Raw genomic sequence first — 20209 nt, 5'->3', positions numbered from 1 at the left:
TTTATTTTTCAGTATATAACAATAAAATATATAGCCATACATAAAATTTATATAAAAATAGCCACTAACACTTATAATTAAAACGTGTCTCTATCACTTTCCTCGTTATATTTCAGATCACAATTCTCTCCCCGCTACTCCCTGCTATCGCACTGGAGGCGCTGCTGTCAACAGCTGGAAGATGGGGTTGGACAGAAATTAGTCAAAGCATTTAACATACCACCGTCCAATGAAATGCGGTAATGTAGGTAGGTTCGAGAGTAGAAGAAGGCTTTTTCTTCTTGCACTATGATGTTCTCACTATCTTCCGAAGCATGGTGTCATGGAAACCCTGAAGGAAGCACTGTGCGCTGCCAGTGTGATAAGTGAAGAATGAAGCACTGTATAGAAATGCCAATCTTAGGATGCTTTTGTATACGTGCATTTTTAGCCGCTGAGAGAGCGCTGGTGTCATTAATAGGAGGTTGAGCCGGTAAGGTCTTATTCTTACCGTCCAGGTTTTATATAATAGGTGGGTAGTTTTTTTTTTCGGCCCTTAAAACAAAATAATAGTTAAACTAATATGTACATATACAAATAAAAAGTCTTGCTCGTGCTGTTTCTTTTTTCTAAAGTGATTTATTTCTAATTTATTGGTGAGTGATTATCAAACTCACATGGTAGTGATTTAGTCAACTTATATGAGAGTGATTAATTTCTAATCAAACTTATATCGTTTATGTTCAACACATGTGGTTTAACAATTATGTACAAAGTTTTTACATAACGGTACAATACAATAGAAATAATACAAAAGTTATTTACATTTATAGATATTTTGTGAGTTTTAACTGGATTTTACAATATTGTACAGAGATATTACAGGAGTAGGTTCTTCAGATGTTTGATAGATAGAGAGTAATGATCACTTTAAATTACCTGGTCAAATAGTTTTGTACTTGGGCTGGTAGAAAATTAAAAAAAAAAAAATTCGCATGTGAAACATGAGAAAAATTGATATTTTGTATTGAATTTTACCATAGTTGACGAATGTTAGTCAGAAGCTAGTATAGAATCGAAAGAAATGAGAAATGGAGAACTAAAGAAAGTAAAACAAAGAAGAAATGTTAGCCAAACATAAAATCGCCTGGGAACAAATAATAGTTAAATCATGAATAAACGTAAGACCATTCGAACTGATAACCGTTTTATTTATTAATATTTTTTCATATTGGAATAAAAGATAAGAACGTTATCTAAAGTGTTGGGCAAATGTGAACTATATTTCTGCCACAGATAGTGTTATTTTAAGAGTTATTTCATTCATTGCGATATGAGGTTGCATAATATACTGTATTGCGAACTTGTAAACTTGTAAGTGAACCACGTAAAAAAAAACAATCGATGTGAATAAGAGAAATTACTAAATCTATAAATCACTCTATATATCACTAGTTCGTGCTTATTCGTTACTATCACTAGTTAGCTATTCATTCAATCAGAACTAATCCAAGAGGGACCATTTACAATTGACTGTCTCAACATTTAGCATATGCAGGTGATGTAGTCATTGCCGCAAGAACCCGAGCAGCATTAAAAGGAACATTCCAGAGATTCGAAGAAGCAACATTTGAATTGGGCTTTAAGGTGAATGAAGACAAGACAGTATACATTCAAAGAATAAGGAAGAGAATAGTGACGTTCAAAAACCACAGTTTAAGTACCTGGGAAGCCTAGTTACAGATGACAAAAAAGTAGAGAGCGAAATTAGAGGCCACGATAGGAGCAGAAATTAGATGTTATTTCTCACTGCAGAAAATAATGAATTTTAGAGCTTTTTCTAAAAGAATAAGAGTCGCCATTTACAAAACCATCGTAAGACCAGTGGTAATCTAAGGGGAAGAAAGATGCCCCTTAAGAAGAAAAGCGGAACAGATGCTCAACTCCTGGGAGAGAAAGGTATTGAGAAGGATATTGGGAAAAGTCTTGGAGAAGAAGAAGGAATGAGGAACTGATAAATCTGTTCGGAGAACCTAGCATCGTGGCTTTAGTTAAAAGAGCAATTATAAGATGGTTGGGACACGTTGAGAGAATGCCTGATGAATGGATATCCAAAAAGATGGTTTAAGGCGAACCAGATGGAAAATGGAAAAGAGGACGTCCCCGGATCAGATGGCTGGACGATGTGGAGGAGGATTTGAAGCTCCTGATGGTTGGCAGATGGAAGGAGAAAGCAAAAGGCCGTGTAGGCTGGTTGGCTGTTGTGGAAGAGGCCTGGGTTCTTGCAGGCAGTGCAGTGCCATAATAATAATAAATCACTCAAAAATTAACTCATTTATAATTTTTAATAATGTTCGTTAATTATCGATAAATAAAAAAAAATCTGAGGTTTTGCCTTTCAAAATGCCTGCACTAATAATCTAACAAGAAGAAAAACAATTTATTGATCAAGTTATGCTGCAGAAATACATTGGGTTGCTGCATGGCACAGCATACTTATAATAAGTAAAACATTTACTTTTGGAATCATATGGTAGGAGTAATTAAAATACATGCTAATAGTATGTGTTTTTTTTTCTATTTCTATCTTTTTCCTATACATACTCGTATATAAGACAGAGTGATACATCAGCTTATACAATAAACAGAACAGTCATTCATTTGAACCAGTGACCCGAAGACGCATTAGTTGTGACGAAACTTTAAACACAGAAGAAACATTCGGTTTCTATTTATATAATAGTTATATTTCTATATAATAGGTAATTATGTTTATCTTTGTAAGAGTAATGCAGGTAACTGCAGGAGGCACTCAGACGGATGCGTACCAGTAGGGCCTACCGAACGGTTATTGCTAAAATAAATTGATTTATAGTTGTTCGGACGAGTTTGATTTATGAAAAACTTCATTTCAGAAACCATTAGACGTACAGATGTCTGCCAGCGCTCAAATTGAAGCTATTTAAATTTACTACAAAATAGTTAATAATGTTTATCTATGTAGAAGTAGTAGTTTTTATGATATTTGACAAAATAAACTCACGAAATGTTAATTTATAGTTGTTCGTATAAAATGTTTTTAAAAACATTATATATACATATATATGACGCACATATGTCTGCCAACACTGAAAATAAAGGAAATTTAACTTTCTATAAAGTAGTTTATGACACTTATCTTCGTAGGGATAGTAGTTTTTATGATATTCACATATGAATATAAATTTAGCAAATTTAAATTTGCCCGAACAACTATAAATTAATATATTTTAACAAATTTCATGTAAACTATTACTCCTACGAAGATAAACATCACAAACTACTTTATAGCTCATTAAATTAACTTTAATTTGAGTGCTAACAGACATCTGTACATCAAATGGTTTTTGAGATATAAATTTTTCAAAATAAATTCACTAACTACTGATCTTTTAGTACGTCCCATACAACATCTGAAACGTTGCTTTTTAAAAAGCTATATCGCGAAAAATATTTAACGTAAATAACTCTAATAGACCTCAAATTTGTTAAATTTTCCTTTCTTTAAATGACGTTCTCTTAGGTTTTCTTGTGTTGTTCCTACTTTTTAAGATATAGAGCTTCGAATGAAAAAAAAACACATTTTTTATTGCTTTGAAACAGCCGCCATTTTTTTATTCCCTCTTACTATATTTGGCAGACTCATCAATTTGGGCTGGTTTAATACATAGTTTTTATTAATGTAATAAAAAATTGGCGTGAGATAACTGCCTTTTTTCTCCTCTTGGGCTCTTGTACTATATTATTAACATTGCAGGAGTGAGGTGGCACAGGGAGCTCCAACACTGTCCAATCTGGGAGGCGTTAGAGAGAAACGTATAATGTTGTAACTGTAAAACTCAATGCTATGTTTATATGCTTGACAACATGACAAAATTATTACCGAGAGCATATTGAATACACGAAATAACAAGTAACAAAATATTTTACGAAACTTAAACAAAAGTATAAAACATAAATAAAAAGTAACTTAATGTAAAACAAAATGAACACATGAATAAATTGAGTAACTAACTTAATTTAATACATAAAAACTCAAGAAACATTTATAAAATATAAGTTTAGGCCTAAAAAAACTTAATAATAAGCAACATACATAATCTATTTAAAATATTCGAACTACAAAAAATATATTTAAAATTAATTATAATTCCTTATAGTTTTTGTTTAAAACTACGTAATGAGTCATAGACAACTGCGTTTGCTTTACTTTGAATTATATTAACAGAATAATAGATATAATTATTTTGAGCAAAAGGAACATTAAAGGCATTTGAATGCATCACGTTATGAACAGGGATAATTGATAATTATCAATAAAATTAGAAACTATTGATCGTAATCGATGTATGGCATCGATGTGAAACATTCACGATCTTTTAGCGATACATCGATACATTTGCAATTGCTAGCGGCTCTATCCCCTCTACTGGTTCAGTAATGAGTGCGCCACGTCTGTGTAGGCATGCGGCCGCATCGCTGTTCCGTTTTGGAAGTTACCAGTTTCCCGTTCGTCAGCAATCGACGCTGGAATCGGTTAAACTCAGCAGAAAAAGTGTCCTGACCTCGGGACCAATGAAGATGCCGTTGATTGGTCTAGGGACCTGGCAGGTAGGTCCTAGCTGCTCCAATAAGAATATTTGAAATCATTTTCAAGTTTCCTTGTTGTCTACAAGTAATAAGATATGTTTGCACTTATAACCAGATAATAAATCGATTCACAAACTCGATCGATTGATAGTATTTTCGTTTTTAAATGTTTATCTAATTTATGTAAACAAAGTTATTTTGATAATAAAAAATAAAATAAAAAATTGACACTATTTACACTTCCGAAACATTATGTTTCTTATCTCAAATTATTTACATCTTAATTTAATCATTTTAGTTTTACCTTGATGCAAAACTTTGTCAGAGCCCTGTAAACTAACTTAAATTTCTCAACATTTTTGACTGAATTTTCCAATTCCATTTTAAAATATTTTAACATTCCAACTATATTATGAAATATATTAACTCTCCCAACTCTTTTGGATTTAATCTTTCCTCTTGCAAATGTTGACAATACTTTTCATTTCTGTTCAATCATAATATAATATCCATAAAATCCATCTCTCACCTAATGTTCTATGTGTACTTGAGTAGCCAAGTTAAAAAAAACAAAAAGTTCTCCAGGATTGTGATTAACAGAATTTTTTCTGCTAAAATTGACTCACCGGAGCTGCTACCCAGATATGGGCAAAATTAACCCTTATATAATTATAGCTAAAATTGGCATGGATATGGCCCCTATTCATGAATGAATCATTGATAGATAAATATCGTATCCATGACAATTTTAGCTACTAGTTTCATAGTTGCCCAACTTTGCTGCTACCATACATAATCGATGCTGCATATTTTTATCATTTTATAAAAAAAAAGAAAAAAAGAAGGCTATTTTGATCCATTTTAATAAAATAATTTTCATTGATAGAATTTCAGGTAATTTATTCATTAAGCAGTTTCTTTTTTTCGTAGGCATCTATTTATGATGTTTTCTGTTGTGTTTTTTTTCTAGGTTATTTGCTCCCTTAGTTAATTTACCTTCATTCAACTTTCATACATAATATAAGTATGTAATATAGGGTGTTTTTTTAAGCCCGATAGAACTTGAAATTGTAAAAAATAACACAAAAAATTAAATTGTAATCAAAATTTTTTTTTTATTCGAAAGATCAATACGTGACATTAACATTTGAAAATGATTTCGGGCATATGGGCACCGCGGCTGTTCTTGACGAAGCGCATTCTGTAAAATTGTGTTCAGCGATGAGGCGCATTTTTGGCTTAACGGGTTTGTTAATAAGCAAAATTGCCCCATATGGTCGTGCGATTTGACACCTCTCGATTATTTCCTGTGGGGCTACGTGAAGTCACTGGCTTATGCTGATAAACCAGCAACAATTGACGCCTTGGAGGCCAGCATTGTTCGTGTTATTCGTGACATACGGCCAGCAGTGCTCGAAAAAGTGGCCCAAAATTGGACGTCCAGAATGCGCTTCGTCAAGAACAGCCGCGGTGCCCATATGCCCGAAATCATTTTCAAATGTTAATGTCACGTATTGATCTTTCGAATAAAAAAAAAATTTTGATTACAATTTAATTTTTTGTGTTATTTTTTACAATTTCAAGTTCTATCGGGCTTAAAAAAAACACCCTATATTTATTAATTTATGATAACAAAGTTTAACTAAAGTAACAATACTACTCGGATTTTTATTATTAAAAAATGTTCAAGTGAATTAATTTTTTTTTCTGTTTTGATTATTTAGCAGTTTTCAACCTTTTACCTTTTTATTAATTTTACATCAATTATATATTTCTCATGACGTTTCAGACCATCCGTCTATCTTCAGTTGTAAACTGTTGTATCATTATATACAATTTTATATCTTGTGTTTTTCCTTTATTAATTTGTTTTCTCATTGATATCCTTAAACTATTTGTTTAGTGGTCAATTTTTGAATGACTTTTAGTTGAAACATAATAATAATTTATTTATTTGTTTATGGGGCAACCCCTGTACAAATATAGTTAGCCTATAAAGTACATAATTTAGCAATCATTGTAATAATAATTAAATAATAATAATAACAATCAACAAACTATTTGATAATTATATAAGCTAATAACAAAACAGAATACCCAAATGTTTAATTAAAATTCATTTATATGAGCTAATAACAAACAGTAAACCCAAACTGAGATTATCTACGTTAGTTAGAGTGAAAAAACAGAACGAAAACGACATTACTTACTTAATAAAATAAAAGAAACAAAAAACAGTTAGTTGAAATATGTCATGTATTATACTTGTAAAATAATAGATTGTTACTGATTTGTTGTCCTTGAGTGTAAAATGGATATATACACCTGTAAATGGACGAATGGTCTGAAACATCGTTGGGAATATATTTCTGATGTAAAATTAATAAAAATGTAAAAGGTTGAAAGCTGCTAAATAACCAAAACAGAAAAAAAAATTCCACTTAAGTATAATATTTTAATGTTAAGAATCTGAATAGTAATGCTACATTAGTTAAATTGTGTTATCCATTCAAAAATAAATAAATAAAAATATATATCTACAACAGGAAATAAAAAAGTTATCATTAAATATATATGAAATATTTAAGCTTAAGTTAAAGAATTTAAGGTATAACAAATTGAAATAAAATAAAGACGTATTAAGAAACATACGTATTATAAAGATCATAACCAAAACAACCTTAATAAAGGTCTACATGATAATGATCATAAAGATAAGAATACATCAAACCATCGCAGAGATAAAAAAAAAAAAAATTGATGTTTTTTCCTGACCTCCATAATCCTAATCCCTTTTATAGTCCTACGTAATCATTTTTTTGTCATTGAACTTAATTTTTGGCTAGACATTTCTTTAATATATCCACTTTTAGATATTTATTGAAAATATTTATTTCTAACATCTAGTTGGCTAGTGAGAATTTAAATTTCGAATAAACTAAATAAGGTATTGATGTGGAATTTTAACTTCTCAAAAACTTCTGTCTTTTACAGAAATAGATATTTTAACTTTTGGTAGAAAATTCCTCAATTGTTTACAACTACAGATTTAAATTTTGCAATTTTAGTCTCTGATCAAATTGCAGTTGATTAGTCAATTTTAGTATTCTGGTAAAATTTACATGTGGTTTTCTTGGTACCATCTAAATTATTTATCATACTTATTTTCCTTGTATACTTCCTCGAAGACAGAATTTCCTTAGTACTCGTAAAACTATTTTAGTACCAGTAAAACCTTTGTTGTGCTCGAATGGAATATTCTGTTTTAATGGATTAGGTAGGGTCAATTATTCTTTGTCTGAAATCTTAGGCATGAAAATATCAGAGGTATAAATAAATGGCCAGGTATCCCTAGGACAATAAATAGGGAAACCGATTTTTTGGGATCAACAGCTCTCAGTTTTTGGCCGAGAAACTGGAGAGTATACATGTTTTGGCTCAGAAGTCGACACAGTTTTTTCGAGGAAAGAATGGAGAGACCCACTTATAGTCCAAGAACCCAAGTTTACGACGTTCACCGTCGTAGGAGTAGTAGTTTTCATTACATTTGCCAAAAAAAAATGTCATAAAATGTTGATTTACCACGTCTCCGATATTTCCGGCGTACCTTTTCCACCCTGAAGCGTATAATTATCTTCGTCGTCTACTTCCTTTGAAACCCGTAGGCTCCTGGTTACTTCCTTAATATTCCCCCACATTGACTATTGCTGTGTGGTTTACGGGGGTGCCTCTGGGGATCTCGAAGCAAAATTAAAACGGTTAAATAATTGCTTTGTACGATTCATCTTTGGGGTCCCCAGGGACGCCTCTCTCATCCGATTTTATGATGAGTTGAAGTGGCTTTACCCCTCCTTCCGTCGTAAATATTTCCTTGCTTCCTTTTTCTATCAAGTTATCCAATCCCGCTGTCCATCGTACATCTTACATATCCTTCAATTTAAGTCCTCAGTGCATTCCCGCAGCACTCGCTCACGGCCTTCAGACTTATATGGAACTGCCCATCGAACCGAAGCCTTTGGTAGATCTTTCCTCATCCGTTCCTCTTTCCTATGGAATTCTATTTCCTCCTTTATTCGTATTTCTAACACCCTTTCAATCATCAAATCCCGTATTTTCGACAATTCCGGAAGAATGACAAGTGAAAGTTTCAAAAAAGCTTTATATATTTTAGTACCACCTACTCTACTAATTTTCTTGTTTTTTTTTTTTATAATGTATTTATTGCGAAAATATTAAAAAAATGGATCGATTCAACAATTAAACAACACATAGACAATGGAAAACATCCGTCTGTCGAAGACAGTGTGGAATTTCAACTAAAACATATAAATAACAAAACTTAATAAAAAATACATTATATACTTTAATACTAGTTCATAATTTAAAATAAAAATACAATATTTATGTTAAAACAACAAGGCAGTAATAACAACTGTGGTGTGGCTTTAATCCCTCAAGTATTAACCAACTGCACTCTTTTTAGTGTTGCCCGTCGAACATAATTATTAACAGGTCTCCAATTATAGCCTTTTAATGAAGTAAATAATTGCTCTGGAGAGTAGGTCCGCAGCCCAAAATATTTTATTCTGATTTCACTAAACTTAGGACAGGGTTTCAAGAAGTGAAAGGTATATTCCTTTTCATCAGAGTAATAGACCGGGCAGTTATCCATAACATCATGTGTCCACGGTTTCACACTTAAATGAGTAATCCCGCCCTACGACCGTATCGATTTATAAAAAATAAAAAATCGATAAAAGTCATTTCCGTTCCAACCGCACATATACCTTCGAACGAAGAAAAACTGGATCGGAGAAATTAATTTCCTTCTTCAACCGAGCTGAAAAGGGGCTGTAAATTAAGCAATTAGTTCCTAGAGAGATCACGGGCTTACTGAGATGAGATGAGAGCATGAGATTTAAAAAGAAAGTTTCTATACTTCTAAAGATGTTTTTTTGCGTCACATTTTAATATAATATTTCACTTTATATAAATAAGATTTAACAAGAAAAATAATTCAAAACGCTTAAGAAACAAGAATTTTAATTAAATTAAAAATTGAAATCTGTACCGCTACAACTCATGAAGGGTCAGGGGTTCAGTACTTTGTAAGGAAGGACTGTTACTAGATCAATGGTTCTGCAAGGAGGTGATTTGGTCAGAATCAAGCTCGACTGCCAGATTTGTACCCATTTTAGGGTACAAAATTTATGAGGCTGGGTGGACTCCTGGAGGGCTCTAGAACCCACAGTGTTGACTCTACAGTACGGCAGTATAACAGAAAACAATTTTCTGCCAAGCCGGATTCGAAGGCGTGTACTTGGAGTTAGTAGCATCGTGCCTTACTACAGTGCCACCACGCTCCCTAATAAGAATTAATTAAATGAAAAAAAAAATCAGTCTTTTGAAAGGTACATAATAACGTCTATAACAATTTAACTTTAAATAAAAATCATTATTAAAAAAAATCTTTATTAATAAAAAAAATTAATGCATATAACAATTTCGTGAAATAAAATTACTCTTAAAACCTCCGCCATCCATTTATTAACAATTTAATGACGTTTCGAACTCCCCGTCCATTTTAAAATCAATATCTGAAATCAACATAAAATTACTAACAATTTCAACATTATTCCATATAAACCATTCTATTAAAATAACATTTTTTAAAAATTAAAAACATATTATTGTAATTGAAATCACCATATATATTATACATTATATCTATGCTGATAAGTATAAAGGATTTAAGATCATATTCTGGATGTTTCAGGAAACGAAAAATAAAGTTCAAACAATTCTGTATAAAAATTATCTGTTCAATACGGTTTTAACTAGGATATTATCATAATATACAACTTAAATCCTTTATACCAATCGATAGATAATTTGTTTCAGAGTCTGACAATATACTTAACTCAATATCGCCTTATTTTCGACTTAAATCCTTCGTATTTATCGTCACAGATATTATCCATCTTATTAATCACAATACTATTATACATGATTTTTTCCATCTGTCATTTCTCATTTTGTTTGTTAATAATCGAGAGACAGCAAAAATATAAACAGGCAAAATACTTATTATTAACTAACTTGTGTACACTCGCCTTTTTTTTTAATTTCAAATCTTAATTATATTAATATATAATCGTTATCTGTATAAAAACAATTCCTATATGTAAAAAATTAATAGAGTTAAAACAGATATAACCCTTAGAAAAAACTGATTAATGCGAAAGAATTAATCATTTCAGCCATGAAAAGATATAATTATTATTATTATTTTTTTTTTAAATTAGGACACTTATTTGATACGTTATAAAAAACAAAAAAAAACACATGTTCACATTGGATACTCATCATTTTAAATTTCCTTAATATCTGGACAAACGACTGACATGGAATCCTCATACAAGAATAATGAAAGACAGGAAACTGCTCGTCGATTCCGACTACTATAACATTATTAGACAAACGGTCTAAACTTCCAATCCATCACAAAAGACTGATCTACATCACTACAATAAGGCCTATATGGACATACAGAGTTGAGCTTTGGGGCTCCACTAAACCATCCAATTCCTCTCGAATCCAATCCTTACAGTCCAAAATCCTTAATGCTCCTTACTTTGTCACAAATCAAATCATCCATCAGGACCTCAATGTCCCCTATGTTGCCAATTTGGCCAGAACCAGATACCAATCCTTCCATAATAAACTTCCCAACCACCCAAACCAACTCGTTTCTAACCTGGCTTCTCCTTCACTACCTAATAATCCTCCTAGGCGTCAGAAAAGAAGATGACACCGAGATCTTCTCCTTAAGAAATGTTTTTGGAGTTTTATCAATGGGTAAATTTTCCACACGTTTGTATCATGTCGTAATATCACTTACAGCAAATTTACTTGATGTGTAAATATACAGTTGTAAATAACAATAAATAAATTATTAAAAAAAAAAATACTACCAATGTGTAGTTTCTCTACATGCCCATATCATGTCATTGTGATCTCACATTAAAGCATCAAATTTACTAGGTTATAGTATTTTTATGTGAGTATGGTTGTAAATATCATTAAATAAATAAAAACAAAATTCTAAAAAAAACAAATTTAAAAAAAATAATTTACTGTCATTGACAATACTTCACCAATGAACGTAAAAAAATTTCGGGTAAACAACTTACCTCGTTACGTACTAGGCTTATTAACGAAAACACGCCGGGCAAGAGCGAAGTGGCACAGAACAATATATCCTATAAATAAAATCGGACAAAACTCATTACAATACATTGACTAAAAACAGAAATTAGAAAGCACAGATTACAAAATTTCCAGAACTTAACAGAAAACCTAAATACCACTGACAAATCATTATGGACAACTACTAAAAAGCTACTAAAATACAAATCCTTCAACCATCCATTTCTCACTGAAAATAAGTCTTGGACACGATCAGATGAAGAAAAAATTCAAATATTCGGCGAACACCTTTTCAAAACCTTTAACCCCCATCCTGATATCCTTAATCCAATCCATCTTGAACATGTTGAATCAAAGATTACAATTCCACTCCAAATGACCCTTCCTCCTAATGTCTTTCATCCCTCAGAAATAATGAACATTATCCACCAATTACCTTTTAAAAAAGCTCCTGGTCACGATCTTATCACAGCACACATTCTGAAACAGCTCCCTCGTAAAGCCATTCTATTCCTTACCTATATCTATAATGCTACACTCCGATCCACCTATTTCCATGACCCTTGGAAAATGTCTATAATAAAAATGTTTCCCAAACCCTCCAAGCCACTTGAATATCCATCTCCTTACCATCCTATTTCACTCCTACCCATTATGGGCAAAATCCTAGAAAAACTTTTATTAAAACGCCTCAATCCAATCCTTGACTCATATCATGTTATTCCTGACCACCAGTTTGGATTTAGATCATCCCATTCTACCATATAACAGTGTCATCGAGTGTTTGATGTCATATCTTCCACATTGGAGCACGGAATATACTGCACGGGAGTCTTCCTCGATGTTGAACAAGCTTTTGATCGGGTCTAGGGATCCAAGTCTGCTCTATAAACTTCGTCAATTCCTTCCCTCTACATATTTTTTTTAATCCGTTCCTACCTGTCTGATAGAATCTTTAAAGTAAATCATAACCTAGCCTACTCATCTCTCTTTTCTCAGTCCGCCAGTGCTCCTCAAGGTAGTATCTTAGGTCCCATTCTTTACACGGTTTATACAGCTGATATCCCAACCCACCCTAACACAGTCCTAATAACATAACCTGATGAGACATGTATACTGTCTGTGAACAACGACACATATAACATCCATTGAGAATGGTGTCAAAACTGGAGAATCAAAATAAATCCTGACAATTCCTATAGAATGAAAAATTAACTTTTTATATCCACTTCTTACATTTTAAAACAATAAATATATTCTGGGATTCTTAATATCCACATTTAAATGAGTCTGAACAAAACAGAGAAAGAAGCACGGATTTCTCAGGATGGGGAATGTGAGATCCCGAAACGTGGGAGAAAGATGAATAAAAATAAAGAGTTAATCTCACAAATATTAATATACTAAGTACATTCCCTTTTATAAAAATATAGCGGAATATTTTTTCAATTTACTCATTTTTGACATTAAACTCAAATAATAGCAATAAGGAATTACACATTTTTATAAAATAAGAAGTAGAAAATTGTACTCAATTGGCGTCATCGAATTCCTCTAGTGTCCAATCCTTACAGTCCAAAATTCTTAATACTCCTTACGTTGTCACAACTCAAGTCATTCATCAGGACCTCAATGTTCCATATGTTCTGAATTAGGCCGGCACTAGACACCAATCCTTTCATGATAAAATTCTCAACCTCCCAAACCAGTTTCTAACCTGGCTTCTCCTTCATTACCTGATAATCCTCGTAGGCGTCTGAAAAGAAGATGGCCCCGAGATCTTCTCTTCCTGAAATGTAATTGGAGATCTATCAATGGCTAGATTCTCCACATGTTTTTATCATGTAATTTTATAACTTTTAGCAAATTTACTTGTTGTATATATTTTTATACAGTTGTAAATGACAATAAATAAACTATTTAAAAAAAAATTACTTTATTTTTCAAAACTAATAAAAAATTAGCTATTTAAGCAAACTGTCCTTTTTGGCTCTAAAAATTAAAGTATGCGTTCAGTCGTAATCACTTAAAATAGACGGACGAAATGTGGAACGGTCGAGTGAAAACAGGAGGAAGTGAAGTTCTGTGCTCACAGGGGTTCGAATGCGATAAATACGATATAATTGAAATAATAAAATGAAATAATGAATGAATGAAATAATTGAAAAAAAGTAAAAATTCTACTATTAAAATTTTTTTCATTGAAAAGTAGTATTATAGATATTACAACATGAATACATTTATTTGTAAATTCGATTAATTTTGTCTTTTTCCTCCCTACCCTTTACTTAATACGACTTTATAAGTTAGATTTCAATTTTTGTTACTCTTTATTCTTAAAACAGTATCACATATATTAACAACACCTATTTCGGAAAATTGGTTTACTGCCTGACAAATATTTTCTTTAGTTAAATCTCAAAATCTTCCATAGATTATATTTATCAATTTCTTGTTTCTATCAACAATAAGAGATAGTTAATTATTTCAAACAAACAAAATAAAATTAAAGGGTGGTACTTCATAAGAACCTATTTTGAAAGTTCAGCGTTTAAGGCCTGTCAAACTATTTCAATGAAGGTATGACGTAGCTAATATTAAAAATCATTGAATTAGACACTGATATAACCAGGTTAATCAAAATACTTGGAGCCATTCTGGACAAAATTAAAAAAAAAATTGTAAAATCGTTAATGTTAAGTGGCTCTTCCTGGAGTCAATTTTAGCGCAAAAGTTGCTGTAACATTCCTGGCATATATATACTTCCTTCCTTCATACATAACTTCAGTTTCGTACAAATTTTCGGTTTGAAGTAGATTTATTACCTAGCTCAAACAGATTATTCTGTAAGACTTGTTTATTTAACTTTAAGTTATTAATTTTTAAATAAATTAATTGGTATCCATTTAGGTCTCAACACTCTGTATTACATCATCAACAGTCCAACGTTTCGGCCAATTCCGCCATCCTCAAGGACAATATAACAATTAACAGCTTATACACACATTTATAATTACTATAACATTAAAGGTATGTTTAATTATTAATAATAATGTTAGTGTTGATGATGTAATAAAGAGTGTTGAGACTTAAATAGGTACCAATTAATTTATTATACTAGTATCAAGAAACTGAAAAGATTATATATATAATTTATCTTTTTATTTATTCATGTATTTCTATTAAAAGGTTGTATTCGAAATTTTCATGATTTAGGTACTTCCCCTTTCTATTTTTCATAAATTGAAGTGAAAATAAAGAAAAAAATTATATAATAAATACTTAATCTTTTTAATTCTTTTATTATCTCTACTGAAAATTTGGGATTTGACAAGCTAAGGGGCTGTTCACTCACTCAATTGCATACTAGTGATACTTAATTTGTATGTGAAAAAACACTGATTTAAGGGATTAGGGAAAATATGAAAATAACCTTTTTATTTGTTTAGAACTTTAAGCTAGTATTAGTCCATAGTATAAGATAAGATAAGTCATAAAATAGTACAAAGTTTCACTATATTTTGATAGATACATTAGAAAACATTCATTTTTTTAATGTCTACACTCCTAAAATCTTTATTGTCTAATCCATTAATTAGTATGTATTGGCTAGTCCATTGGTTTTCAAGGGGGGAAAGGGATATGCTCTTATGCTTCTAAGAGAAGGAGGAAAGGTTTGACCCTAAATATTCATTATCCAATTTAGTTGCCTGTAATTTGTTTTAAAAAAAAAATTATTACTTGTAAAACAGTTCTCAGCAAACAGTATTTTGGATCACATACTATTATTTTAAAGGTACTATAAAAAAATTATTCTATAATTATTTATAAAAGTATGTATAAATTACATCATAATTAATACTCTTCTAGCATAACATATTGATTGTTTCATATACTGATTCTTTAAAGTAAAAAAATGTAATTATGTACTAGATGTCATTGACTAGTTATCCAAACATGAACTGGAAAAAATAAACCATCAGAAGTGCAAAAGTATTATGTTTTGTTTTGCCTAAATTGTCTAATTTAAAATCATTATTTATTTTTAATAGCTTTGTATTTTATTTAAATCAGTAGTGTCAGAAGTGATTCTTTAGCTTCTAAAGAAGTAGTGGGTCATCAGGATTTTTTGCCACTGATCCCCATCCAATGTCAAGTTCCTTTTCTTCATTGTTGTCCAAAGTGTTTTATCTCCCTCATCATCGATCCTTTCTATGTGTTCCATGCTTCCTTGCTTGAGAGCACCCTTTGGTTTCAAATGAAGTCTGTCTTTCTCTCTGAGATTGTCAGGTTTCCTTATAATGTCAGACTTCCATTTTCTTTCCTTGATCTGTATATCTATTGGTTTGAGGTTAGACCTTTCTTTATTTTTTTTTCTTTATTGGATACTATAAATTCTTTATTAAAAAAAAATTCAAGCCAGTGGATATTGAATATTCTTCTCAAACATCTATGAACAAATATCTGAACAATAGTTTTTCCACATTCCTTTTGGTGATCCACCAAGTTTTGGATGCATACAGCAGTACTGAGAGGTCTTTTGTTCTAAACAAATACAATTATATATCCTAAGGATGGTCCTATTCTTCCAGATTTTGTACCATAAACAATTGCTCCTTTGGGTTTACTCATTCTGTTCCTTGTATTCTCCATCTTTACAACCTATTCTCCCTAAATAGAGGAATGAATCAATTATTTCATTTTGCTCCTATGGTTGTACAATTTAAATTACCCTGTTGTATTTCGATATATGATTTTAATAAAATATGTGTAATATTTACACAAATATAACTTATTTTAGAGCTTAAATGTTTATTTTCCTTAAAGGTTTATACAAAATAGGAAACTCTTTAGAACCCCCTATCAACACATAAAATAAGTGAACAGAAAAATAATACTAGATATAAATAAATAAATTTGATGTGTCCTAAACTAAATAAAAAAAAAAAAAAGAATAGATTTTTTTTCGTAGATGAATAGTACCTATTTTTGAAAAAGGAATCTGCTTCATTGTTCAAATTTATTTATTTTTATTTAGAAGTCCACCAGCATCAATTTTTCTCAATAACAGATATTCATTCTTGAATATAAATTTTTGAAAAGTCGTCTGAAGAGAATTGACATTGGCCTATAATAATAAATAAAATAAAAACAGGATAATTTTGCATTCATTTTTTCTCACTCATCAGGTAAGACCTAGATGTTAATGATAGGTTAAATGTTTATTTAAAAGGATTAAAAAATTAAATAAATTTTATAATTATTAATGAAGGGATGCCATTAGTAGTAGGAGCCTTTATGTGTTTTAATTTCTTAATAATAATGAATATTTTATCTTTAGCGATTGGCAATAGTGGTAAGTATTCAGTATTATCATTTTTGAATAATTATATAACATCATGAACCCTTATTTTTAACAATGAATACATATTCAGGTACATAACTTGAGTTTGATTATCTTTCTTCACAATGTGTTTTGAATCTCTTTTTATTTATTTTTTTATGCTAATCAAATTCCAAAAAAATTAGGAATGTTAATTATGCAGTTTTGGACGACCTTTATTCTTGTATTCTCTATATATTTTTTTTAATTTGTTTTTTTTTTTGTAAACCTCTATAAATCTGAGTTTATTTATTCATGCATTTTTCTATGCTTGAAAAATTATTACTCTTAGTTTTAATTGAATTTAAAATCTTTTGTGAACCAAATGGGGGCATAATTATTTTTATAAATTATTTGAGGGTTAAAAAATATTACTGGAGCACAAATAAATATTTGTGCTTCAGTGATTTTTTTTTTTATAACGATCTGTGAATCAACCAATCCTTGTTATATTTTGAGTTTAAGATGATAATGATATGTATTGTTTACACTGCCTACAACGGTTTCTTTATTTGAGGTAGCTATGATTTCAGTACAATAATTTTATTTAATTGATGAAGCTTTTTATTAAACTATATTGATTTCTTTAGCAAATGAACTTAAATTATCATCTTATTTAAACTTCTTACTAGTGACTTGATTTTACAGTCTTCTTTAGAAGAAATAGACGCAGCTTTAAATGCAGCAATCGAAGCAGGTTACAGGCACTTTGACACAGCATATTCATACCAAAATGAAACTGCTATAGGAATATCATTGGAAAAAATGTTCAATAGTGAAAAAATTAAAAGAGAAGATCTGTTTATTGTCACAAAGGTATCAACTTCACTAAATTAATGTTCCATATGATTATGAAATCTCATACTTGTACATCCTTCTGTTTTAAAGCTACCAATGATTGGAAATAGGGCAGAAGATGTTGAAGCTTTTCTCAAGAAGTCTCTTGAAAACCTGAAACTTGATTATGTGGATTTATATTTGATTCATATTCCAGTTGGAATGGTCAATAAAGGTTTTTATGAGATTTTTCCCAAAGATGAACAAGGAAGGATTCTAATAGACTACAGTACCAATATAATTGAAGTATGGAAAGTAAGTTAAAAAGTTTTTTTATATCACTGCTCTGCTATTATAGTAGAATACCTAAAAAATAATATATTTTTTTAATTTTTTATTGTATATATTTATAAGATAGTGTTGTAGTCTGAGATTTCTTTTTAGACTTCAGTTTTTGTCCTAAAAGAATTCTTATTCTTATATAAAACTTTGCAAGTTATCTTCGATGGAAGTTATTTGTAAATTTCAAATTATATATGATTTGTAAAAGTTATTTTTGATTGAAGAGGCATTGAATTGGTTACTGGAAGTTTATAAAAAACAGTACCATAAAATAATTCAATCTTGTTCCATCCACTTTTGTGACCCCAAATACTATCCACAAACATAAATTGCACCAACCTTGTAGTACATATACAGTAGAAATGGACGCAATTGCAATGGTACTGAGGTACGTGAAGAGCATACCAATTAAAAATGTGACCAATGCCAAGGCACATTCATTTTTGAGGCTCTTCAAAAAAAAAAAAAAAATGACATTGATTTCCATTTTTTTTAATAATAATTTTTTTGTCTTATAATAAAACAATCTTGTTCTTTAATTTTTTTATCACTTAATTAAAATGATTTATCATGAAGTACATTTTAAGTGGTTAAGGGTTATTGTATTGGTAATTGTTATAAAGGTTACTGTGTTGGTTATTGTAACACTATTACAATAAATATTATTTTATATCTTTTCTAATAACTTACGCATATTGAACAACAGTTTCAAATGTAACCTGAAATTATTATTGATTATCTTTTTTGAGGATCTTCAAAAAATACAAATTTTTTACTTTGATTTTTAAGTTTTTAACAATTTCCTTGTCTGATAATAAAACAATAGTGTTTGTGTGTGTGTGTGTTTTGTAATAAGGTTATAAGAAAAAGAAATAGAAATATTTATATTAGAATAAAATTAAAAGAACTAAACTGACAAAATGATATTTTATCAATGTTACTTGAAAGGAGTTTAAAATTATCTGAAATAAACTAAAAAACTCACTGTAAAGTTTTCCATAAAACAATAGAGACATATAGAATAGAATTTTAGGATTCTGCATTCAAATCAGACAATGCCTCTTCAATCAAAACTAACTTTTACAAATCACATATAATTTGAAATTTACAAATAACTTCCATCGAAGATAACTTACATTAGAGAGAGATGTCTATATTTAATATTATTGTTGTCCCCTTGTATGCAACACTAATAATCAATATATACTTAATAAAATAAAGCATCTGAAAAACTAATATACCTTAAATATATTATTTACTTATATTTTATATACTTATTTAAATTATTATTATATACTTAAATTTAGATGTACTTATATATTTAGATATATTATTATCTATTTATGGATTAAATGTTTATATTTTAAATATAATCTAAAGTTCATATCAATTATGTTTAGGCAATGGAAGCACAAGTTGATGCTGGTCGATCAAAAAGTATAGGTTTATCCAACTTTAACCAAAGCCAAATTAAAAGAATTCTCAGAAATTGTCGCATTCCTCCAGCAAATCTTCAGGTTGAAATGCATATTTATCTTCAACAGAAAGAATTGGTATCTTTCTGTAAAGAAAACAATGTGACTGTTTGTGCCTATGCACCAATGGGTTCTCCTAAACTGCTGTCAATCATGAAACTTAGAGGACTTCCTACTGAAGGGTATCTTGTTTTAATCTTTTTTGAGTATTTTTGTATTATTTATCTTTATTTTTAACACAATATTTTGTATTTTTGTTACCTGACTTTAACCACTAGGTTTTTTTTTTTCTTTTAAACATTGCTAACCTCTGATTTAATTTTTTTTAACAAGAAGATACACATCAATTCAGGATAACTTTTATGAATAATGCAGTGTTATTTTCACTTTAAAATATGTTTTAATTTAATTGTAA

General features: G+C 30.2%; 1 protein-coding gene across 1 annotated transcript in view; it reads left to right on the top strand.

The window, feature by feature from the left end:
- Positions 1-4460: 4460 nt before the first annotated feature.
- Positions 4461-20209, top strand: part of LOC106690638 (1,5-anhydro-D-fructose reductase) — a 21991-nt gene continuing 6242 nt past the window's right edge. The window contains exons 1-4 of the mRNA XM_067053469.1: positions 4461-4629; positions 17849-18016; positions 18089-18292; positions 19720-20013. Of these exons, the coding sequence (XP_066909570.1) occupies positions 4594-4629; positions 17849-18016; positions 18089-18292; positions 19720-20013 (702 nt within the window). The 5' untranslated portion in view covers positions 4461-4593. The remainder of the gene's footprint in view (positions 4630-17848; positions 18017-18088; positions 18293-19719; positions 20014-20209) is intronic.

The sequence above is a fragment of the Halyomorpha halys genome, unplaced genomic scaffold (assembly GCF_000696795.3).
Source record: "Halyomorpha halys isolate HHAL.00 unplaced genomic scaffold, Hhal_1.1 Scaffold1786.1, whole genome shotgun sequence".
In the NCBI taxonomy this organism is placed as follows: domain Eukaryota; kingdom Metazoa; phylum Arthropoda; class Insecta; order Hemiptera; family Pentatomidae; genus Halyomorpha; species Halyomorpha halys.
The sequence above is the reverse complement of the archived record's forward strand: the minus strand, read 5'-3'. Positions and strand labels throughout refer to the sequence as shown.